Genomic DNA, 24,892 nt, shown 5'->3' on the forward strand with positions numbered 1-24,892 from the left:
AAACTGCTTAGACTGCTTAGTAGGACACAAAAGAAGTAATATTACTTGGAAAGATTCAGCAGTTACCTGCCTTTCAGCACTGGCAGTTACAACAGAAGGGGTGCCATTATTGTATAATAGCATATTTTGTAGAGGTGAGGGATTACAGAAGAAACAAAACTCCGCAGGAAAAGAAGCATCATGCTGTTCCTTATCAAAGAAACAAAAACAAAGCAAGTAAAGAAAACAAGTTTTGCTTTGTTGATGTTACAAAATTGACATTTGAATCCAAGAACGATCCAGAACTTCATGTAAGATGGTTATCAGGTAAGTTTTAAAATGAAAAAAACAATTTTATGTTCAACAGTCTTCAGGTGTCATAAGACAGGAGAGAACAATACATCCTCAAAACAGGAATTTGGGTTATGTTTTTCCCTTATTGGTAATATTTCTGAAGCACGCAACTGCGCTTCTCATTTAGTAATTCATAAGTATTAATAAATCCCCACAAAGATTTTTTTGTTAGCTTGGTCTTACGGCCAGGAACGTAAAGGCAGAAAGGTTAATACCTTGAATTCTAGAATCATGTAGAGTTCCTAAAAATCCAGCCATTAATTGTTTTTGTCTCTAGCCCACGAAGGAGCAAGTTTCACATTCACAAAAAAAACCAAAACAAAACAAAAACACACTACAGTTCCATTTCTCAATTCTTAATTGCAATGAAAGCCCATTTCTCATTTCCCTCCCCTTCAGACCATATCTAGACAACTTTCTTTAGGCATCAGTGTGACTAACCTCCTACAACTCACCACCTGTTCCAACCCATATGCTATGTCTTTATTAGTGATGATAAAATAGTTTGCAAGATTGTGAAGAGATTGAGTTGACAAGAGATCAAAAATAATCAAGCAAAATAACTGAACACGCAGGAAAGACAAAATAGGTTCAGTTGCAGTATCACTTTAAAACAAAAGAGCCTTCATCAAACCACAGCGAGATCACTGTATTCTACAGCATGTTAAGAAGTGCCATAAGCTACTCTAGCATGACAGTCAGTGTCTCCCCTTTGCAAAAGGCTAACAAAGCGATATTTATTTCAGATGGTAAATTTGCCATTATATAATTAACCAACAGCCAATAGCTTTAATTGCACAGTTTATTTAGACAAGACAAAAGTTTGCACAGCTTTGTAACAGTATACAGAAAGTAAAACATCTGAAATATATTAGGCTTTTTCTCCTGTATATTTAATTTCGTACTTTGTTCTTGGAAAAGTGATTTTTTCCTTTTCCTTCCTTCAGGATTCCCGTTTCAGTAGTACATAAGCTCCCATTACTGCCAGAAGAGCATACTGCAGAAGAAAAAGAATGAAGACTGATTACAATTTCTTTTAAGAGAAGCTTTGAAATCACAAATTGTTTGAAACATGCCCTCTACACCTTCTAGATGAGTACACAGTTATTGAGTTGTGTTCCTGTAGAATTACAGCAGTATTTTGGTGTGATCGTATTCTTTAAAAATAGGCATCACAACTGTATATGCTTAACTCATTACATTCTATACATGGTTTTCAAATGATTAAAAATTGTCAATTCTACTGGGTAACAGTTAAGCTCAAATAAGAAAGCGTGAGAACACTACTTATTTCATATTAGCTAACAACAAAAATTTATTAGCATGTATCACAATTCTTTTCATATTACCTTTATTTGCTATTTTATAGTTTTAAGTATTCGAAGTGTTTGTATACATACCTTAAATTTTGGATAGTCGTTCATTATTATAGTTACCATACCAACATAGGGCAAAAATCTGTAATTGACAAAACAGATGATGTAAAATTAACCCTCAAAAATTACATGGACATGTTTCAATGTTACTCAGTCTTGAAAACTTTAGATAATGGATTTCAGAGAAAACAAAAACATTCAGACAGATAGCAAGGGCTTTAAAGGCAGTATGTACTTGATAATGCAAATCTGGGAGCAAGATTTCTGACTCCCTACTCCTTCCATCATGTAATGCTTCAACTTGCTGAATGTCATTCATAGCATTAAAAGTACACATGCACCCCAAAAATGGCAAGTATCTCCAAAATGAGGGGTACTGGCAAAAGCAAGCCTAACATCCTGCAACACATCAGAATCAGTTTTTCAGTTGTTCTGAAGGTATAAAAGCTGTATGATCTAAAACAGAAAGAGTTTTAAGTGAATACGGAACTTAAATTAACATTTAAATTAACATAACAAGCAAATAAATATTATTCCAGAAAAGTAGTTTGTACTGTTATGCAAGTTACCATATTTATGATGGCTTATGGAACACTTATATTAGGCAAGAAAAATACACAGATACATAACCTGATACAAAAAGTCCTACTTTCTACTAGGGTTGGCCCATGCCGTTAATCTTTGCCCACTGAACATGGCAGAACACACATCGAGCTTCTTGTTGCACTACTAACATTCTCCTAGCCCAAAAAATGCTTTGCAACAGGCTCTAAGCAAAAGTGATCAAAATCACAAGTGTGTAAAATCATCACTTACACTTGTCAGTAATGCACACCTGAGGTGGGAATTAAGTTTATATATCTCAACATACATACATACATGTATATATATATATATGTGCCTATGTATTTCTTAGATAAAAATTTAGATTATTTGAGAAAAATCTTAAGAGGTTGAATTTTTATCTCAACTGGGGAAGAAGATAAAAGCTCAAACTTTGCATAAGATTCCCATGAGATGTGGAAACATTTCCTAGTAAATTCTAACAATTGCAAGGATAGGTTGGTTAATTTTTATTCACTGGCCAATTATTTACGTTGTGTGCTGTTTTTCAAAAAAAAAAAAAATAATAATTGCCAGTCCACATTAGTGAGAAGACTACAGAACGCAACTTTGCCAGGTAAATTACTTTTATTACCATTTTATTTATGAAATTCAATAAATACCACACCACATCCAAGAGTGGAACTGATGTTAAGTTTAATTTTTTTTCTATTTTAGTTATAAAGAACAGACTTTGCATTACTCACCCTCTTGCTCTTCCAACAACATCTTTCTTCTCTAACCAGTTCTGACCTTCTTTGTACAAGCCTCTATCATCAACTTCATTATTATCACCTTTGGTCAGAAATTTGATGTTCCCATTTTCTCTAGAAGGCAACGAGGTGATAAAGTAAATACCACTTAATTTAAAAACTACAATTGACATCTACAAAGCACAATGAAGATGAAAAGTACTACAAGATTAGATAACAATGTTTACTTCCAGTCCTGCCTGGCCTGCTTATTTAACAAACACCATTAAATCATTAACATTTCAGACTTTACTGACAGAGTCAACACATTTTAACAAGAGATATTTTTCCTAGGCTGTCATCTGATGTAAGCAATTACACAATGAATATGAAAGGATATTATGATTGGATATTTTCTGTCCAGAACTGGCACTAAATTTCCTTAACAAAAGCAGGATATGCCAATCTGGAGGGAAACAAAACAAAACAAAAAATCCTCTCTATCTGCAATAGAATAGAAATTTTACGCTAAAAATAAAACAAACAAACAAAAAACCTAGAAACAGTATTTTATTTATCAAGATCTCAACAGTGCAAAAAGTTAAAAGGCTTGTGCTTTTTTCTTTTTATGACAAAATGTTGAGTAAAACCCCGTGAAGTCATCGCACACTGCAGAATGAATTTAACTGAATTTCAACCACAAGGTTCATGAAGCATGAGGCACACCCCCAGATTTTCCTATAGTAAAGAAAATAGCATAACAACACAATGCTTTAAGTACTTCTCTTTTATATATTTAACTCCTAGTAATCGTATTTTCATCAAAATAAAGTCTTGTCCTTCTTTTGATGCAAGTAAATACTGAGGACCCCTTAACATAGCTGCAAATCTGCATCAAAATTAAATATTCTGTCAATACTTTGTCACTGCAATACACTTTCACGTCACTTATCGTTTAGCTAAACAATATAGCAAGTTCCTGGCAAAACTTCATTTACCTTTGTTATTTGTTAATGGGGCAGATAAGAAATAATACACGTAACAAGCCTTGAAATAGCACTGGTTGAACAAAGTATTATGTGGGTTTTTACTGACATGTATGGGGAAAGCAAGGCGATGCAAACAGCTTCAGTAGGTGGCACTCTTTCCCCCACACGAATAAACGTACGCAGCGCTGGGAGCCTGGCTGCTCCCCTGCAGCCAGAGCTGATGTCCTGACTTCTCCCGGCCATTAGACGGCTCATTCCTTTTGCAGGAATACAGGTTTTAAACCCTTAACACAAATCATTGACTTTCCCTACCGTTTCAAATGGACAGAGTATCTTAGACTTTGTTTTCAACATGATATAATTTAACTGTTGCTGTTAGAAAACTTGCCATGTTTTGCTCCCTTTTAAGCATTATGCACATGCAGATGATACGTGCAAGATTTTGGTTCAACACTCCCATTCAAACAAAAGTTAGTAGGTTTCCAGTCTTCAAAATTATTTTTCTCAAAAAGCTGCTAATTGCCAGTAGTGATATCAATAAATAAGGAGTTTTTATGAAGACAAATGAAGTATTAAAAAAAAAAAAAAGAGGTAATTCTTAGATATAAGTATTTGTTTTGAAAAAGCACCAGAGACAAGATGCTACAGGAAAGACGAAGACTTGCAGTTCATAGCCCAGGCCTCCCGAGAAACAAATATGACAGCTCTTGCCACTTCCATGCTACCTTTTCAGTGTGCAGTAGAAATAGACCTGCCCTTCCTACATTTGGGAAAGGACTGTTTATCATACCAGACGCATTCAATAAAGGTAAAAACAACTGATCTGCCTGTTGCTTTTGAGCATGAATTGTTGTTGGTGTTGTGACTAAAACAAAAATAAAAATCTTTTCTCTATGAGTCAAATCTCAGTCTTCTGGAAAACCTCAGATAGCAAAGGTCACATACTTGTCAGACTTATCTATAGCTCTGATTCTCTGTCTTTGCCTCCTTTCCACAATTTGCCCTGAGAAACAGCTATTTCTCATAACCAAAGACCCAGTTCTACAACAGTCACTATGCAGTGCAGTCTGCTCCCACACACATTGCTACCGATGGGAAAAAAAATGATGTGTACAGCTTGTGTTTCTGGACTCCTCTTTGGCATAGGTTTACCTATTTTGAACCTGACCAACTTTGCTGAGGGACAGGAGCCAGAGTCTCAAGAAGCATGCCACAGAATGGGGAGCAGAAGCAGATCACGTCCTAGAGACAAGCTGCATCTTAGAGCAAATCCTTGCTTGCCTTTTTCACAAAATATTACCTAATTATAACGTAAGTGAAAGTCATGGTGTAGGAAACTATATTTAGAAACAAGAAAAATGCCAAGTTGCATTACTTTTCATGAATTTTGATTACTCTGTGAACTATTGGAATGTCTCTGCCTTCAACTTTAAAAACAACTATTTCACCGGCTCGGATTGGGTCATCATGGAAATTTGTTAAGAACAACAGGTCTCCCCTGTGAAAAGCTGGTTCCATGCTGCCACTACAAACAAAGAGAAAGAGAAAATATATTAGCATTATTGCAAACAAAGGAAGAACCACAAATACAGAGAGCAATTAATTCTTACGGATAAACTCACAATTTTAACCAAAATCTGTAGCTTCCACCATTCAGCCACACCATACAGACATTTAACACAAAACTGAAACCTCATTAAGCTCCAAGCTGAGCCAGCCTATAGAAGATGTTCTCGCTGCCTCAGTGAAAGAAATAAAACAAATAAGCTCTATAGAAAAGTAACAGTATTGTAGCTATTACGAAAGAACAAAATGAGCCATGCTGCTTAAGACAACCAATCCATTAGCAAAATGCCAAAAGATGTTTCAGAGCAGCACCGGAAAGACTTCTCTACATTGAGTTTAGCTAACATGAGCAAGACTCGCAGCTGCACCAGTGACTACTACTAATGACCAGAAAAGTCCATGCCTTTTCTTCAAAGCCAGACACATTAGGTTTTGGTAACATCCTTTAATGTAGGACTCCAGACCCCATTACCACCTGCACTAACAGACTTCTCCCACCAAAATGCTGTTATTTCCTGCGTATGTTCCTTACTGATGCACACTCAATTTCTACGGGGCTGAATCTTCCTTAACATTTGTTTAAACTTCGTGTATTTGGTCAGCACTCAGGGGCCTCCAGGACTGGGTCTTTATGTACCAGAAGTAAGTTAGCATTGTGACAGAAGTCATGCAGAAGTGTAATTTACTAAAAAAGCAGCTTTACTGTAATGGAATTTTAAATGCACAAATGGTAAAAAAGAAACGAACAAATAAACCTGAAATTGTTCAATGCCTTCAGAAAGTGCAATACGCTTACTGAATTCTTCAGACAACAGAAGCTTCACAGCATTACATGTATTCCTACTAAAGCAGAACTGAGTTTTGGAATCATAACCCCTCCGTCCAAGGATTGCTATTCCTAGGCAGTAATACTGATAACCAATCTTGGGTTGTTGATGGGTACGTTAAGGGAACAAACCTAGGTTTTCAAAGGTTTCACTCGATTACTGGTTCCATAAACTTCACTGAACTAGACTGCAACTACGAGAGCTTTTGCTCAGCGCCTGAACACAGACGTAGAAGAAAATAAGTGTTTGTGGACTTCTTCACGTAGGTGACGCTCAAAACCCCACATGTAACCAGACGGTGCGGGAAGGTGCCAGAGGACTGTGACAAGGCTGGCCTTGGCCAGGAGCGCCTCCACCTCCACCTCCACCCACCTGAGCACCACCACAATGGGGCTCTCGCTGCCGGTGACGACGATCAGCCCTTTCCATATCATCAGGGCGGAGGAGACGATCATGGCGAAGTTCAGGACCTGGTAGTAGAGCTGCAGAGACAACAGGCACGTCTTTGCGCGCCGCCCCGGGGGCACCGCGCAGCCCCGGCGGGCAGCCAGGCCGGCGGCCCCGGGGCCAGACCCGGCCGCCCCGAGACGGGCTGTGCTTGTTCCGCCTGGCGACGCCCGCTAGGTCGGCGCCCCCCGCGGCTCGCCCCGCCGCCCCCCGCCGCCACCCGCCTGCCGCTTGTTCATGCGCCGCAGGTCCGAAGAGGTCCATGGCGGCCCCGCCGCCCGCCACAACGGCCGCCGCGGCCCTGCAGCGCTACCGCCTGCCCCGAGCGAGGGGCTCCCCGGGCGTTGTAGTTCTCCGCCGCCGCCCGCCCCGCCCGGGCTCGGTGTGGCCGCGACCGCTTTGGACTACAACTCCCAGCATGCACCGCGGCACGAGGCCCCCGCAGGCGAGGACCCTCGCGTCACGCCGCCGCAGGTGCCCGGCCGGTTTGCTGCCCGGAGGGCTCCCGGCGGGGAGCCGCGGCCCCGCGGCAGCGCGGAGCGACCCGGGCCCATCTGCGGGGCGGCGGCGCGGCGGTGGCGGCCCGGGAGGCCGGCGATTTTCGGTCAGGCACGTGCCGGGCAGCTCTCGCTGGAGGCGTGGGCGCGGCTCATTGGCTGGCCCGGCCGGACGGGCGGGGCGGGGCCGCCGGTGCCGGGAGGGCGGGCGGCACCGGGCTGGCGGCGGTGGTGGGGCGGTTCCGGCAAAGCAGAGCGGCAGAAACAAATAAAACAAAAATAACGGGGGCTGTGCGCCGCCATCCGTCCCGCCGGGGCACTGAGCGCCCCCTGGGGCCGGGGCCGGGGCCGTGGTGGCGGCAGCAGCAGCGCGCCCGTGCGGGGGCACCGGCACCGCCCGCACCGCCCGAGGCCTGCCCGGTCCCGCGGCAGCGCCACGAGTGGCGAAGGGCGGGGGCGGCGGGTGGAGCGCTCCGAGGCGAGGAGATGGCCGCGTCTGGCTGCGCCCCGCCGTCCGGACCCGGCTGCTGCCGTGACACGGGGCTGCTGCCGTGGCACCGGGCTGCTGCCGTGACACGGGGCTGCTGCCGTGACACGGGGCTGCTGCCGTGGCACCGGGCTGCTGCCGTGACACGGGGCTGCTGCCGTGGCACCGGGCTGCTGCCGTGACACGGGGCTGCTGCCGTGACACGGGGCTGCTGCCGTGGCACCGGGCTGCTGCCGTGACACGGGGCTGCTGCCGTGGCACCGGGCTGTGCCGTGACACGGGGCTGCTGCCGTGGCACCGGGCTGCTGCCGTGACACCGGGCTGCTGCCGTGACACGGGGCTGCTGCCGTGGCACCGGGCTGCTGCCGTGACACGGGGCTGCTGCCGTGGCACCGGGCTGCTGCCGTGGCACCGGGCTGCTGCCGTGACACGGGGCTGCTGCCGTGGCACCGGGCTGCTGCTGCTCCGCACTGGTGGCCACCAGGTTCGCGCTGCTCAGGTTGCCTCTCGCTGATGCCCTGCAGGTGCCCCGAGGCGGGTCAGCACGGGAGGTGACGCCGTGTCAGCCGTGCCCCCAGTGACAGGAGGGGCTGGGGGCGCTGGGGCTGCTCGGCCTGCGGGAGGAGGCTGGGGAAACTGCCCGTGGCCTCGGACACCCGCGGGGAGGCAGCAGGCGAGGAGGCAGACTGCTCGGCGGCAGCCAGCCGCGGGGCGAGAGGCGCCGGGCAGAGACTGACCCGCGGGGAAGGCCGCTCCCAGGAGGGCTCCCCTCGCCGGGGAGGGCGGCACCAGAGCGGGCTGCTCGTGCAACACCCGCCCGGGCGCGGTGCTGGCTGCGGGCGTGCGGGCGGCTTCGCACCGGGAGCCCTGCAGCCCGCTCGCGCGTGGCAAGACGAGGAGGGCCCTCGGCCGTCCAAGCCCGGGCAGCGCGCTGCGCTCAGGGCGCGCCTGCTCTGACGCTGCTGCAGGCGGCCTTAGCGTGGCTGCCTCGTCCGCTCGCTCAGCCCGCGTCCCAGAGCTGCCCTTTAAAACCAGGAGCGTGGGCATCGCCCCGGAACAGGGCCGCTGCGTATCCCTCGGGCCACAACGACTGGCCACGATGCAATTTGTCACTGTGCCCCTCTGAGCAGGTGCAGCGTTCAGAAGTAATTGCTAAGACAGACGTGGGGAAGGAAAACACACAAGAGCAAACCCAAAGGTGGCTAGAAGATTTCCAAGTTTTCTCTGTTTAATTAAGCTCTGAATTAAAACATTGTGGAACAGAGGTATAATTTTTAAAAGACTGATCTGCCCACTGTAACGCTTGATAGATTCTTGCCTAGCAAAAAGTTTTTTGTAATTTCCCTGGAGTAGGCTTTCATAACATGCTACTTACTTAGACTGATTAAAAAAAAAAATAACAATAGAGCTTTTCCGTGTAAGAATCTGCTTGGCTTTTTTTTTTTAAATAAAGATTCGGACAACATGATCATAGATTGCAATCAATGTAAAGGGGATTAGCAAGTATCAGTCTCTTGCAGGTGATTGTGCTACCCACAAAATCTGTAGCTGCGTATTGTTTTTTTGGCATATTCTATGGTGTATTGAGTCCTTTTGCAGAGGTGCCCATATAAGACAGAGGCAAGGAAAAATAAGGTAATAGTTCAGTGAAGCTTTATGGAGAGTCCAAATACCTGTTGGTTACGTTCTGCCCATGATGAAACTGTGGGAGTTGTTATTGTGCGAGGGTGGTCATATGGCTTTGGGGTTTTTCATTTACTCCTCTAATTAAAAATAGCTACTTACTGATTCTCTTAAAAGAGCTCGTGGTGTCTCACATGTTTTCCTTTTTGAAATGAGTCTCTTCATGATGAGTAAACTGTCAGTAACAGCTTCTGACTTGTTAGGTGCGTACTGTGATGGCCATTTATAATCCATGCCTATTTATGAGCCTGTACTAGTGAAATCCTCCTTCTCAATAGCTGACTGCTCCCATAAATGCATTTCCCACAAGACTGATATTTATACAACTGAGAAATGACGATCACAAAGCTACTAATTAAAATATAACACACAAGCTACTTATTGTCTAATTGCATTTCTCTCCCAGAAAATTGTTCCTTTCAAGGAAAAAAAAGTCCAAATTATACTTGTTTACACCAAAAGCATTTGTACCTGGAGTACCTCTAAAAATTTAATTGAATATACCATTAATTTACACTGAGGCAGCAGAATTGAGTTTAGCATCGTAAGTCATAGGCAATGATAAATCATCTGACAGTTAAGTCTGTTAAATTTACTGTGTGATTGGAATGAAATCTTTACATTATTTCTTGTGGTTATAGAGGGACTTTTCACTTTAGCTATTAATTCGTGATATTAATACAGAATATCATATTTGCTTTAAATATATATATATAACAGCTTTTGTTCCAAAATCCTGTGTACCACTCCCAAATTCCTATTAAAGTAGAATAAGTTTAAAGCTTACTTTGCATTTAATGATATGTTTATATATAATTGTGAGAATTTGGCACTTTTCTGTTACCCAGCTCCTCTAAGCAAGTTTAAAACCTTATTTGCAAAGTTATGCTGGCTGTGATTTTGAGAGCCATTCAGGTTGGTTAACCACATCTCTTCCACTGAGTTGTTTCAGACTGGTTCAACAACTGAACAGTGCACTACTGTGATGCATAATTGAAACCTAGCTGGCCAACTGTAAACAAACTGCAATCCTCAAATATTGCTGCTACAATATGAAAAATGGACTGCACAGATACAAGAAAGCATGGCCAATAAGCCATGGGCTAGCTGATGTTTTGCTGTGCTCTTGTGGTTTCTGCAATCCAGAATAAATCATGAGACTTTTGAAGTTTTGATTTCTCTTTTGGTTTCTTTCAGGATTTCACTAGTGCAAAGACTTAGGAGGCTATTGTGCTCTTACATCTTCCTGCAAATGTAGCTCTGTACAGTCTTGCTGCAGTCAAGAAGTCACAAAATGAATGGCTGAAAATACATGGATGAATTTGCATCCGAGACTAGAGTAGCCATGCTGCAATATGCAGCATGAAGCTAAATGGCTGACAGGAGAATGATCTCTGTTGTTGTTTGTAGGTAGTGCTTTAATTCACAAAACATTCACAAAGCACAAAATTATTCTTGCCTGTTGTGAATTAGGAATGCAAGAATTCTTGCATTTAAGGACAAGCCATTTAGCAAGGAAATGGCAGCATCTTAGAGGAAATAAATGCCCAGAGACTGGGCAGTGTTAAAATGGTTCTTTGCAGTCACTCCCAATGAAGAAAATAAAAAAGGAAACTCATGTGGTAAATTCTAATTTGGCAACAAGTAGAAAGACAAAGCAGAACTAGTCTCTAGAGAATTTAGAAAAGAAAGAATGCAACTTTGAGTGACCCAGGAGGACTGAAGCCCCTTAGTTGTTGTTTGTTTTTTGTTTGTCACAGAAAATGCTACATTCTTTTCTCTAAAGCACAAATCTACACTTAATTCTGAGACCAGACTACATTTGACAGTACCTTTGGGAAACAACTTGCTGTTGCTTAGCCTTCCAAAGCTCAGGAGACATTTTTAGGCACCCATTGTTCTCGATCAATCACGAGAACCATCTCAGGATCACACTTTTCCTTTTCCACAGATTCTAGGATTCACCCACACTTCTGCTGGTGGCTTTGTTATTTTACTGTCTGGATGGTTTTGATTATTAAAGGTTACACGTGTTTTTGAATCTTTCCATTCTCTGGATGTTTGACTTCAATATTTGTACAGCAGTTCTGAAGCTCTGTGGCTAGAAAATTATGCTAATTTTTTTAGTCCACAGAAAAATGTAGCTCTTGACATTCTGTCTGTATTGCCAGACCTTTTCAAACATCCAGGCATTAGTGCTACCTACATATATATATATATATATAATATTTGAGTTACAGCTCTTTGTTTTCAAAGAGATTGGTCATGGGCAAATAGCTAGCACCTTGCACCTGAGCTGAAAAATGTAGGTTAATAGAGAAAGCTGCAGAAGTCCATTTGCAGCCACTCAGGGTAAAGCACACACACAAAAAAGCAATAACTGACTTCCTGAGTGAGCACATTTTTTTTTTCTGCGTACATTTGGACCTATTCTCCTTCGTGTTCGTCTCACTCAACAGGCTGTTAGAGCAGCCAGTAATGCACGCAGAGTTGTCCAAAAGCGACGGGATGCCACTCACACCAATCTCTTCTGGCTCACACTCTCTTCTGGTTCCTCATCCTTGGAGCACTAAGTTGCCCAGAGCAGTAGCAGCATCACAGTGCAATTAAGTGGAAAGCCACCTTCTTTGCTCTGAAAGAAGCTTCCATTATATCTGCCAAGGAACAGGTCTGAAAGGGAAAAGATGCATGCCAGAGAAAGGATGTATTTCAGAAGAAAGGGATTGAACTGTGAACGTCAACAAGCAGCTTGCGTGTGCACTAGACACATCTCCCTTGAACCTGTGCTTTGGAAGTAACACTGGCTTGTGTTTACACTGCAGACAATACTGTTCCTCACCCGCTTGGCCAGCCTCAGTTTGATTTTCTTTTGCTATGTCCATAAGCAGGACCATGATTACTCTCACCTATTACCTCTGGTTTGCTGTCAGAGGAGCTAGACAAGACCAGGTGTCTCTGTGTTCAGATCTTTTCATCCAACTTTACATACTTGAGCCAAGCCCTGGAGGATTCCACATCAGCCCCAGTGTGTACTTCTCTTCAGCTTCTCCATACAATCAGTCACCGGTCACTGTACCATTCTCTTAGGCACAAAGCTGAGGTGATGACAGGGGAGGGGCTGGACGGGTTGCTGGAATGTAAGCCTGCCTCAGGTGCCTCCATCTGCAAAAAAACACATTTCTGACAAAGACAGGGATGCTAACTGCTCCCCTGCGGCAGCATCCAGGAGCCTTTGGTACCCATTGCTGCTGGTGTGTGGTTTGTTGGCTTTGTTATCTTCAACGCTTCAGTCTCATTCATTTTCACATGCACAATATTCATGGACACGCTGAAGGACTGTTTTTTCTGTATATGAAAAATGGTACGGTATAATATGACTCCACATACACATCTTTACTTTCAGAAGTGATTTTGAAGTCATTTCAGATGCCTTTGTTCAACCACACATCAAGTAGACTCAGGAAATGCTGCACGTCTTTCCTTTGAAATCCCATTAAAGTTCCTTAAAACTGGACACTTGACAGGCAAAATGACCTGTCATTGTTGGAAATGTAGACCTTCATGTCTGGGTTATTAGTGGGCCTTCTTTCTGACTTAAGTCTCACTCTTCTGAGAGGATTTTCTTTCAGTGGCTGAAAATCTAAGTATAGACATTTCCCTGGGGCTTGGTGTAGGCCCTGATTTATCTATTATTTTCAGTGCATGCCTCCGAGGGGCATTCGTATTTTGCCATGGAGTCTTATTTTTGTTTTGTATTGCATTTAAATTTATCTGCCCTTTATCTCAATAAAATTCCTTTCTTTGCTTTAAGAATAAATGCTAGGTGGACAGCAATATATATATATTTTTAATTTAAAATATCTCAGCAACAATTCCTTTTTAAATAGTCTTTCAGAACTCCTCTCCTCTCCTCTCCTCTCCTCTCCTCTCCTCTCCTCTCCTCTCCTCTCCTCTCCTCTCCTCTCCTCTCCTCTCCTCTCCTCTCCTCTCCTCTCCTTTTCTCCTGCACCCCAATGGATTTTTGTGTGCACCTTGCTTTGGAGCCTGCCTGCTTCAGAGCACATATGGCATCTGGTTTGTGTACCCTCTCATGAATCTTGCTATCTGTCTCGGTAGTTGTCAAGGATCTACTGATAGGCACAGTTTTCAAGCAAAATGTCACTTTGCAAGGTTGTATTTCTAAATGTATGAGTCAACATTTTCATTCTGCTCTGCAACCCATTATCTGGATAGCTAATGTGGTTACAGCTGTGTGGATGTGTTTCAGGGAATCGTTTGTTAGTAAAAGTAATTTTTTGTTTTGTTTTGTTTTTGCTGGGGGGGAGGCGGGGAATAGGGAGGAATCAAACTATCTGAACATTTGATTGAATTTAGAAGATAATAATACACTCTTTTACTTCCCCTTCCTCGAAGAACTAGACAAAAATCAGAAATAACTGGAAAAATTTGTTTAGAATTTTTCAGGTGAAAAGTGTTCTTAATTGTTAAAACTACCCAAGAGTAAATACGGGGGCAGTAAAAAAGTTCCAAAAAAAAAAAAATCCAACAAAAGGAGATATTTCATCCTTTTCCAGCAGCAATCTCTTGGTGAGCCTGAGATGTGTGCAATGTGTTAGGTTTCACTTTACTGCTGGGGAAGGGGAGGGTGCTGAGCTGGCTTATGGGATTTTTTGTTTCTTTTTCTCACAAAAGAGAAAGCATTAGCAATAAAGCAGTAGCAGTAAGGATTGATGTTTTTGGGGTGCTGTGTGCCCAGGCCCCGATGCGCTGATGTCCCTGCGTTTCGGGGATGTGATGAGCGTGTCTGGTGCGGGCACTTTCAGCTGCTGCCCAGGCCCCGGGCAGCTGGGTGCAGGGGTGAGGGCGGTTGGGGGCGTGGGGGCACCCCGAAGCCCCCCTGCTGCCGGGGGGACACGGCTCTGGAGCGGTGCGAGCCACAGCTGGGGGCTGCTGCAAAGCCGGGAGGCTGACGGCAGCGTTTGCGTGGAGCAAAGTTCACGACACTTCTGGGCCGTCACAGTGCATTTTCATTCCTAAACGGTTTTGACTTCTTTGGCGAATCTCATTTGCAGCTCTTAATTTCTTGTCACCACGTCTTGAACTATCAGTGCCTCTTCCATGATCTCTTCTCCCTTCTGTAACTGTTTTACCTGAGAAGATCAGCAGTGTTTCAGGCTGATAACGACACCCATTTACTTTGCTATTTGCTTAACCTGCACTGAAGGACAGAGGCTAAAGCACTGCCCAAGAAAACAGAAAAGAAATTATACGTGTGATGGCTCTTGGAGGCCTCAGTCATAGCAGCACATAAGTTGATCTGATCCATGGTAACTGACTTCACTGGAGATGAATTTGGCCTCCGGCCACAGAGCCTCCTATTTGTTTTTGTCTTGACTTTTATGAGCTATTAGAAAGCGCTTGACATTACATGACTGGAGCACAGCATGTGTGGGAAACGTCTGGGTGAGGTAAACCATCCAGTGCTGGAGCTGCATGATGAAGAGACATTTTTCTGCACATAAAGGGCTCTGTTCGTTTTGCTAACAGCAACAGTATGTAAATGTAATGGTCAAGTGGTATTTTGAGAAAGTAGCTCCTCCAGCTGCGGTCTGATTCCATTCATCAAGAACTGCTCTGCATTTTAACTGGGAAAGTGACAGTCACTTAAAGTAGGAAATATCGTCGTCCTTGACCTCAAATATCAATCTGGCTCACAGTGCTGCGGTGGCGTTAGCGGGCGCACTCAGGGCACTGCTTACGATGCAGCGCGTCCATATCACCACTATCACATTAGAATCCGTGAATACAAAACAGCAGAATTTGAGAATATAAAATAAACAAACTGGATAAAGGCTTCTGCCAAATCACATTAGGGGACACATCTGTGAGGGAGACAACATTCAGATTATTTTGCTAATAGTCACTTTACTGCTCCAAATACATTTTTTTCCCTTCAGAGAAGGAACCCGGGTGTCAGAAAAGACAACCGTAGAGCCTCCAGTTCATCTTCTAGAGGAATCCAAGTCATTTCCAGTGCCCTGCTCTCCCTGGGCCTTTCAAGTGCCCTGTCGCAGCAGAGGCAAGTGCAGTGCTTCGCACGGGCAGTGCATTCGCCCTGCAGCAGAGCTCCCTGTGCCGCTGCGGGCGTGCTCACCGTGCCCAGCATCCTCCACACGTCTCCCTGCCTGCTGGTGGCCTGCAAAGCTCAAAAATTAATCCCGATGAAACAGCTTTTGTGTGGCCGCTGTCGTGGAGAAAACACAACTGTTTCAGAGGAAGGAGACACGTGGCTTCATGTGCGCCCGCGCCCAGCCCCAGCCGCAGAGCCACGCTGTGGGTCGGGTGCTGCCCGCTTGCTGTTTGCCGCCTTCTGGCCTCGTTTCTCTTTTCACTCCATTACTCAGCCTTTGTCCTTCTGGGAGCCTGGACGGGTAACCTTTCGGTGATAATCTGAAATTCAAATATGAGGAGTTCACTCCTGAACTGCCCTAATATTTGAGAAAGGTTTTAAAATAAAATAGGCTTTTCTGTGTCCCGTTATTAGCATGGCAGCTGTACGTGCATGCCAGGCGCTCTGAGGAAGGTAATATTAACAGAATGAAAAGGTCAGAGTTATATAAAAATCCTTTAAAAACTAAATAGGCATGGCATGCTGGATTCCCCATGGATAAGCAGCGGTTAAGAACTGAGAGCATCTGGGCCTTCGGCAGGTCGAGTTCTTCGTCTGCAAATATCCCCCAGAGGCAGGAAGCAGCCGAGTCTGGCAGCACAGCAGGAGGAGGTCATGTCTAATTACTTTTTTGTGCATATAAACTTTCAGGATCTGTTGCAGAGTTTCCCAGCTTCACTACACACTGGATGTAGCACGTCTGAACACCACACCTTGTTTAGATGCCACTGTGTCTCATGAAGGGAGATGTCATTCCCTGTTCATCATCACCGTGGCTTTGGTAACCTCTGTCACACCTGCTTTGCCCATCCCTTACCCCATTGTGATGTCCCCTGTACAGAAGTCCATCTGGTGTTCACCCCCCCTTCCAGTCCTTCCCTGTGCTGCCTGCGTCTGCTCTGTCTTTTGAGTGCTGGTGGGGAATTCAAGCTGTATAAGGCATTCCCTGGGCAGGTGTTCATGGATTTATTCAACGGCACAACTATGTTTTCTATTTATGTCTGTATTCCTGTCCTACTAACCTATTTGCTTTCTTAATCACTACTGAGTGCCAGGAGGACAACCTCATAGGTCGCTGCTCCAAGTCTTCTCTTCTGATTAGCAACTGCTGGTTCAGGATCTGTCACTTGGTATATAAAGTTGGTCCTGTTTGTTCACTTCTGCATCATGTCACATTTTTTTACACGCTGACTCTCCTCTGCCATTTTTCACCTTTTTCATTACTGTGATATTTTATGCAATGCTTTGCAATCATTCTTCATTTATATGCTCCTACGTAACTTTGTCTCATTAGCAACCTTGTGACTTTGCTATTGCTCCCTTTTTCAGACTGTTTATGAACTGGACAGCCTTCAACCCAGATGCCTCTGGGGACTAATTCACAACTAACCTGCATGGATAGAAGTGTCATCGCTGTATGATACTTCGGATGTAAGCATGCGTGCCTTGACACTGAAGAGCTTTGTTCTCTTCTTGTGTTTTTATGACTAAATCAAATCTTGCTTCAGTTGAACAACTAAGCAGTGCCAACAGTCCAGCCAAACCTTGTTTGAGACCCAGTAGAAAAAATAAACTTTGTGACTCTGTAAGTGTGCAGGTGAAAAGCAGGTTTCCACCTGCATGGAAATAAAGGCTTCAAAGGCTTAGATCAGTTGGATTAAATTAGTAGATCAGTTACTCCTGGTGTAGAAACTGCTGCCAGACCCCATCTGTCTCAAGGTTGTGTTAGTCCAGGTTCTTGCAATGTGAATGAAGAAAACCTACAGGGCAGACGTGGTGATCTGTTTTTTTGGAAAGGCATAATTATACCAGAATAAGAGATTGAGGATTCCTTCCAAAATGTTTGTATTTCATATAAATACATTTTTGAACCTTGCTAAAACCTTGGCTTTTTTTTTTTCCTGTGGCATTGAGTTCCATACTTTAACTGTGTAACACAGTTAGAAATATAGCTTTTATTAGTCTTGGCTGTTCTGCTTTTTGTGGGGCATGGTTCCCCTTGTCGCACCCTGAGGCGTCCTCTGCACCGCGCACCGAGCTGTGCTTTCAGCCCGCTCCTTCTCACTGCGCTGCCTCTGTCAGTCTCAGCCCCTACTGGTGCTGCACACGAGCAGGGCAGCCGGGCAGAGAAGCCGTCACCAGCTGGAGGCTTCATCGCCTCCTTGCGCCGTTTGCACGCCCGCAGTGCCCGTGGTGCCCCGAAGCACGGGGCCCGCCGCGGCTGTTCTCCAGCATGGGGTGTTGCTTCCAGTGGGGCTGATTGCCCTGGATGCGGTGGCTCTGGCTGACCCAGTGTCCCACTTCCCCTTGCCCATTGTTCTGTCCTGCCTTTCTCACAGCCTTTCACAAGGGCATTTTGTTGCTGGAAAATTGAACATTTTGATGTCTGAGTGTGGCCCCATGCACAATGCGAAGGGCCAGCTCCACGCTGTGGTATTGTAAACTCACATGCTGTCATTTTCTATCACTTTCCCACTGGTAAGTGGGCGAGTGTCCCCATGAAGCTGTTTGCATTCAAAGCTTCCCCTGATCTTTCTTTTCTCTTAATGTGTACTACATCCTTGCTGGCCTGCTTCTGTGCTGTTGCCCGAAGACCTGCCGGGCACTGCCCACACACCCGCGGCCCTGGGAAAGCCTTGTGCCCATCCAAACCTGCAAACTAGGCAGCAAAGTGTGTACATACCATGAACTGCAAGAGCAGGGGAGAGTTTCACTCTTGAAAGCTTTGCTTTTGACCACTAAAGCATGGTTTGGTGGGCTGAAGGGGTGTGAGGTGGAGAACGTGTTTGGCCACTGCTCAGCAGAGCCCGCTGTGATGGGGCAGCCCTGGGGCATGGCAGCACCTGGGGGCCCCAGCCCTGCCCCATGCCCATGTGCAGCCCCTGGCTCTTGCTTTGTATTGCCACGGATCCTGCGATTTCTTTATTGAAATGGACAATGACAACAGCATCGCTTTTCTTGTCAGTGAATTCTTGTCTGTAAAAAGAAAAATCACATTTCTTGTCTGTATGAAATCAACATTTAATGCTCACAGTATTTTAGGGTGGAGGCTTGTTTTTTTATTTTTATTTTTTTTTCTTTATCATGCTGTGCTGCGTGACGTTACAGTCTGAGGGAAAATGAAGGAACTGGTGAATGGACCAGAGATCCAGAGCTCCCAAAATAGCCTGACAACAACAACATATTTGTGCTGATTTTTCTTAACCAACACAGTTGCTAATGTTAGCATAAAAACAATTCTTTTAGCATCTTTCATGAACTCTTTCATGCTCCCCTGAAGTCTCTACTACTGATTCTGAGCCTCGGTTGGAAAATTTTGGGGGCTGAGATAAGCATTCAGGAGGCAGAAGAAGCCAGTGGCTGGACAGGATGGGGACTTCCCAGCAGTGGCAGAGGCAGCCCAGAAGCTTTGCCGCCTTTTGAGTGGTGCAGTGTGATAAGCTGAACTCCATTGTTTTTATCTTACCCTTGAGGGAAATACATGTTTTTCCTACTAAATACCACCAGTGCTGTAACAAGTTCATCACAGAAATCAGGAGCACTTGCACCAACACTGTAATGAGACTTTCCCTAGCCCAAAACACACCAGCTTCACCAGTCCTTGCTCCGATTGTTTGCCAGTGGGTTTGGCCGTTCATCACACAGAGAGCGCCGAGCCAGGACATCTCATCTTCTCTCTGGCACTCCACGGCCAGCAGCGCAGGACAGACCTGCCCGAGGGACGGCCTGCAGTGGCCCACCACTGGAACAGGAGGCACCAGCGCCAGGCACGCCTGCACGCCTCTGCCGAGGCTGGGCGGTGGGTACGTGGCTGCTGCCCTGCTCTGAACCTGAATGGAAGAGGTGGGACAGGCGCACACTGCTGGGGCCACATCTCCAGTCGGTGGTCATTACATCTCTGAAAAGGCATTTGCAGTCCTGGTAAAGCAGCTGGATACTTAGGAAGAGGTCCTAGTGAAATTCCTACTTTGCTGAAGAGCAGAAAGGATTGACTGGGAATGCACATAACAAGTGGGAGGATATGCATACATTATATATATATATATATATATATATATACACACACACACAGACGTATACACCTGACAGGCACTGCCTCTGCTGAAATCTGAAATTCCTGCCTTTTTACTGGATGAATTGAGTGAATCAGCCAAATGCTAACCCCAGACCTGACACCACTCCTTTGTTCTGCCTGCCTAAATGCTCCCTGAAGCCTTAATTAGTATTTCCATTCTAATCTGCTTGGAGAGTTGATGTGCAATGCTAAGTACCTTTGTGTTCAACTAAAAGAGTGGCTGCAAAACAGTGGAAGCTAAACGATCCCTTTCCTACCTCACAGAGAGGCTCTATGAGGTTTAATTCATTACTGTTAAGTCCTCAGAGGGAAGCAGGTGTAGCAAAGAGGTGTACTAACGTCATCATTATAATTGACTGTGTCACAACATTAATTAAAAGCAAACAATTCAAATGTCAGATCTCAAGTAAAAATATGTTTAAATATCTTCTGTATAGTTTACAAGAGTAAATGGTTCTCCTAGCCATGCAAAATGAGTTTTTTTTGCCATTCTATTTGTGCCTCACATTGCTCTAGGAAGTATTGTTCACTGCCTGGTCTCAGGAAATCATCTTCCCTAGGAAGACCTGGCAGGGCTCTGGGGCTCTGTTTGTATGCTGCTGGGGCCTGGCTTCTGCACCCGAGGCTTACTGCAGGGCCGGAGGCCTGAGGGCTGCTCACCCGCCCCAGGGGACCGGCTGCAACGAGCTGCCCTCGGCGGGGTCCCACTGCGTGCTCTGAAAGACGCACTGTCCTGTCACTCCTGTCCGTCCTGGCGTTCCCATGTTTTATCTATGGAGAGGTTGTATCTTGGGATTTGCTTCCTTGTCTTGAGGGAAGCACCATAAACTCACAACACACATACACCAGGCAAAGTGACTTTAATTTAAACCCCCCAGTGAATGTCATTGCTCGGTTCGCGTGCCAGCAGAAGCCTTGGAGGCTAGTCCATGCTTTTCAAAGTATCAGCTGGACAACCAGAGAGGACAGAAGAGGGGAAGGGGGCACAAATTCATTTCCTTTCTTTTCACCCCCTTCCCTTACCATAGCCCTCCAGCAGCTCTCCCCATGTTCCCAGAGTGCTGTGGCTGCACCTAGCTGATTGCTACTGGTTCCTTGGCATGGAAATGCACAGACATCTTCTCTTAGGCATTTTCTTCTTTGTGCTGTCCTTGCTGGCTACATAGCACCGTTGTCCCTTTAAAATGCTTTCTGTTTGAAAGCCATGCCTCACAGCAAGGATGGTGGCACTGCCCCCTGCTCTGCAACAGGGCTCTGCTCAGCCTCTCATCCAGCAGAGAGAGTTAAACCTTCACCCAAGCAGCTGCTGGTAGGGGACAGGGGACCAGCCATGCTCCAACCCAGTAAAAACATATTTCATTAATAAGCCACTTCACTTCCAATGTGCCTGCATTTTGGATGCTATTTGGGCACTACTTGCTTTTGCTTTTCCCTCTGTAAGCAAGTGTGAGTCCTGAGGGCTGGAGCAAAGATGAGACCAGCATGCACAGGACCATGACAAATTTGTATAGTGTGGTTTCAACAGCAGAGGAGCCATAACTTCTGAAAGGGTCAAGCCAAATAAAACATAAAAACTTGCTTTGCCCAAGATCAAGCTAAATATCAAACAGGTTGGTCTTTACCAGGAAATCTCCCCTTGGACAAGACCAACTTCCAAGCAGTAGAGTCACAACAGGAACAAGCAGAAACTGTTTTGAGTAGTGCTTGGAAATGGGATTGGATTTCCATCTACCCTGGAAAGAGAGAGAAGTACGTAACAGGCCTTTTTCATTACTAATACCTATGAATCTTGATGACTCTTTAATTACTCAGAAGATACAGACTGAAAATTCCCAGACTCTGTGGGACTAGGTAAGAAATACAGGTGATCAACATCATGAAATTAGTTGTCCTGCTAAACCTTTTATTTTCCTTTATTTTTAAAAAATCATTATTATTATTTAGGTCTGTTTTATTGTTTGTTTGTTTAAAGAAGCAACATTTATCTAAGGAACTCCTGTCCCCTTATCTAGCTGAGAGGATTTCTGTCTGTCAAAAGGAGACAGTTGGAAGAGTGGACTGCTGGCCTGGAGGAAAAAGCTGTACTTTCCCGGTGTACCCAAGTGGGTAGAAACTCTGACACAGAAGAAACATGCCTAGATATTATCAGGCAGTTCAAAACCCACCTTCCATTGAACCTTTCACAAGATTAATTGAAGTAGAGTTAAATCCCTCTTCCACTTAGAAAGGACTGAACAGAGCCAACTGCCAAGAAGCTGAACTCTACTCAACTGCCCAGGCAAAAAGAAATCCCACATGGCCACTTGGTGCCAATTACAAGGAGAAGGCAGCGTGGGACCTTACACTGCATGTGTCTGACCCAGGAAGAGGCCTGTGACCACCGAATGGTTTCACATAGTCCCCAACAGCTTTCAGATGACTTGAGCACTACTGGCTTGTCAGTGACTTTTGCTTCTCAGCACTACCAACAATGACATACGTTATTGGTTCACAGCATCCCTTGGAGGTGCAGCACTATGTAAAACAAACAGAAGTATTAATAATGGCTGTGAAAATTTAACTTTTATTATCTGTTCACTGTGTACAAAACACCATTCTGCATAGTGATAACTCATTTGTTGTACAGTTGACAGTGCACATCAACAAACAAGTGTTAAAGAGGTATACACTTAATGAGAAGGGCAGTGATGGCCAGTGTACATTACACACTAAGATCCTGCGTTGCCAGCTGTTTTAGGATGGAGTTCCTCATAACCACTCAACGGGTGAGTAATATAAATGGGATAAGAAGCATTTACCAATGAATCAATTTAAGAATGAGGATGAAGAGACAAAGCAGAATTAATGTATCTGATACACAATTTCCAGAATGATTAAGAAGGTTTACAGAGGTGGCTGAGAAGGATCCATATTTTTTCAAACACTTCAATCTTTAAAATTGTTAAAATTTAATCATAAATAACAGAATCTCACAAATCTTTAGGGGCAAAATGCTCCACATTTATTTACATATGAAATGTGTTTAATACAGTTGTAATGGACATAGTGTATAGTAACATCTGACAGCAGCAAGACTTTTAAGGAACCAAACAATTACTACCATATATCATGCAGCTATCTATATATACATGATTTGTTTTAAAAAAAAAGTACAAAAAATTTTATAGGGATACATACAAGGTATAAAATGCAAAAACAAACCAAAAATATAACTCTCACAGAGACCAATATATGAAAGGGACAGTATGGTACCTCTTTGTACTTTGTGAAAGCATAACTAGTGATATTAGATACACTTTTGAAATGGCTGAACTAGCTTCATAAGATCTGTGCTAAAGTTGAAAGCCCCGGTTATACTTACATAGGCTGGTGTGTTAGCTTCTTGACAGTTGTGGCTGTATGTAACACTGAGCACCAGAACATTTGGCATTAGCATACAGAGCTGGGAAACACCAACCCCTGCAGCAAGGGTTAACTATTTTCTTTTGATAACCAGAAATTAAGGAAAATACATAATGCTGTGTACTCGCTTCTATATGTTTAATAAATTACATGACAAAAAACATCATAATTATAAACCTATTCCTCTAATTACATCTTATTTGTTTAATCCAGAGCAGCCCAGCCCTTTTATAACTATTTTAGCTTTGATCACAAGCACCTGATGGTCTAAAAATTACTTCATGATACATATATAGTTGTGCAATTATACTTTTCAGAAGTACTTTATCATTCTAGGGGGTCTGCACCTGTTTTGGTGTTGCCACCTAAAACCAGCACTGCACTTTACACACGCAGTGATACTTTTTTTTCTTTTTCTTTTTTTCTTTTTTTTTCTTTTTTATTTTTTCTTTCCTTTGTAGAGAGAAGGTTTAAAAGCTTCCTTACACATTTAGAAGCACTAGTCCTGTAGAATTTAAAATCTCTCCTTGGCTTGCTTGCTTTCTTCATTTTTTTCCCCTCCAAGCACTGCCTTCTGATGCACTCCCATTAGCTAAACTTTCTTGCAGAAGCATTCATTTAAGAAACCCGAGAAACTGCCCCAGCATTAAGAACTCTGTTTTAGAGAATCTTACTACAAAAAACAGAAACAAAACAAAAACAATTTTCCACTAGATACCAATACAAACACGTAACAAAGAGTATAAAAGTTATTAGTTTAAATATATACAAACTCTTTTCAACTCAAATACTGCTTCAATGGTTTTGAGGGTATAGACAATGAGGTGAAGGGGACATTTTTATGCAGAATATATTGCAACAGCCTGAACAGTACTGTTAACACTATTATACCTTGAAATTTCTGTAACAAAAATGTCATTAGTATTCCAATGTGGAGAGAAATTTCTGTGTCCCAAATAATCTGATCATTTTTCTGCTGAACTCATTCTTTTTGACTTAATGAAGGCCATGCCATGTGTTCTCATGTGAGTATTTAAGGCCGCTTCAGTTTCAAAAGTCTTTGCACACACTTTGCATCTTCTGTCTGATACCGTATTGTCAGATGACTCGTCCTCATGATTGGGCTTGTTTTCTTGCTGATTATCTTCCCCAGACCCATTTTGTTTTGATACTGGCTGAGGCTCCTTCAGCTTATGTACAATGAAGAGATGTCTGGAGAGAGACACGTGAGATGTGTAGCAGAGTCCGCATTCCCTGCATTGGTATGAAGAGCCATCAGATTTATGCTGAGGAATATGTTCATGAAACTGGAGAAGATTTTCTGTTGTAAAGCCACAAACAGCACACTTGTGAACCTTAAAAACATTTATTTTTAGCTTCTTCAATGGTTGCGTGATTGCACCTCGTGGAGGCCTGAATTCCAGTATAGGTTCTTCCAATTTACGCTTTGGACTAGGAACCTAAAAAAAGCCATAAACAGCATTTCGTGTAAGCATAAATATGCAGTGACTTCAGTGACTGTGACTGCAAACTTCAAAAACTTTCCAGTGGTAGATTCCAGTACAACTTTGAAAAATACAGTATTTGAAATAATACTTGCAAATATATGTTGCACATGGTAGAAAAGTAAGGGTTTTCTTTCCTATAAATTTCACACAGATTTTATTTTGTCAGCTCTGATAAAGCAACAGTATCTAATGCACTGTATTAACATGATTAAATATTTGCCAGTGTAACTGCATCCAA

The 24,892-nt window shown here is 44.0% G+C and overlaps 2 protein-coding genes across 14 annotated transcripts in view; both read right to left on the reverse strand.

Moving 5' to 3' along the window:
* Window positions 1-1,117: 1,117 nt before the first annotated feature.
* SEC11C (SEC11 homolog C, signal peptidase complex subunit) lies at window positions 1,118-7,236 on the reverse strand. The gene is made up of 6 exons (XM_035560035.1): window positions 7,058-7,236; window positions 6,759-6,868; window positions 5,369-5,518; window positions 3,020-3,139; window positions 1,734-1,791; window positions 1,118-1,330 (listed from the first exon to the last, which is right to left on the reverse strand). Exons 1-6 carry the CDS (start codon window positions 7,070-7,072, stop codon window positions 1,277-1,279), a joined length of 507 nt encoding a protein of 168 aa, XP_035415928.1. The 5' UTR covers window positions 7,073-7,236; the 3' UTR covers window positions 1,118-1,276.
* A 15,486-nt stretch (window positions 7,237-22,722) lies between these two features.
* Window positions 22,723-24,892, reverse strand: part of ZNF532 (zinc finger protein 532) — a 45,377-nt gene continuing 43,207 nt past the window's right edge. For all 13 annotated transcript variants that reach the window (XM_035560045.2, XM_035560043.2, XM_035560039.2 and 10 more), the window contains one exon: window positions 22,723-24,606. In XM_035560045.2, the coding sequence (XP_035415938.1) occupies window positions 24,112-24,606 (495 nt within the window). In that variant the 3' untranslated portion in view covers window positions 22,723-24,111. The remainder of the gene's footprint in view (window positions 24,607-24,892) is intronic.

This window comes from Cygnus atratus, chromosome Z, assembly GCF_013377495.2.
Source record: "Cygnus atratus isolate AKBS03 ecotype Queensland, Australia chromosome Z, CAtr_DNAZoo_HiC_assembly, whole genome shotgun sequence".
NCBI lineage: Eukaryota > Metazoa > Chordata > Aves > Anseriformes > Anatidae > Cygnus > Cygnus atratus.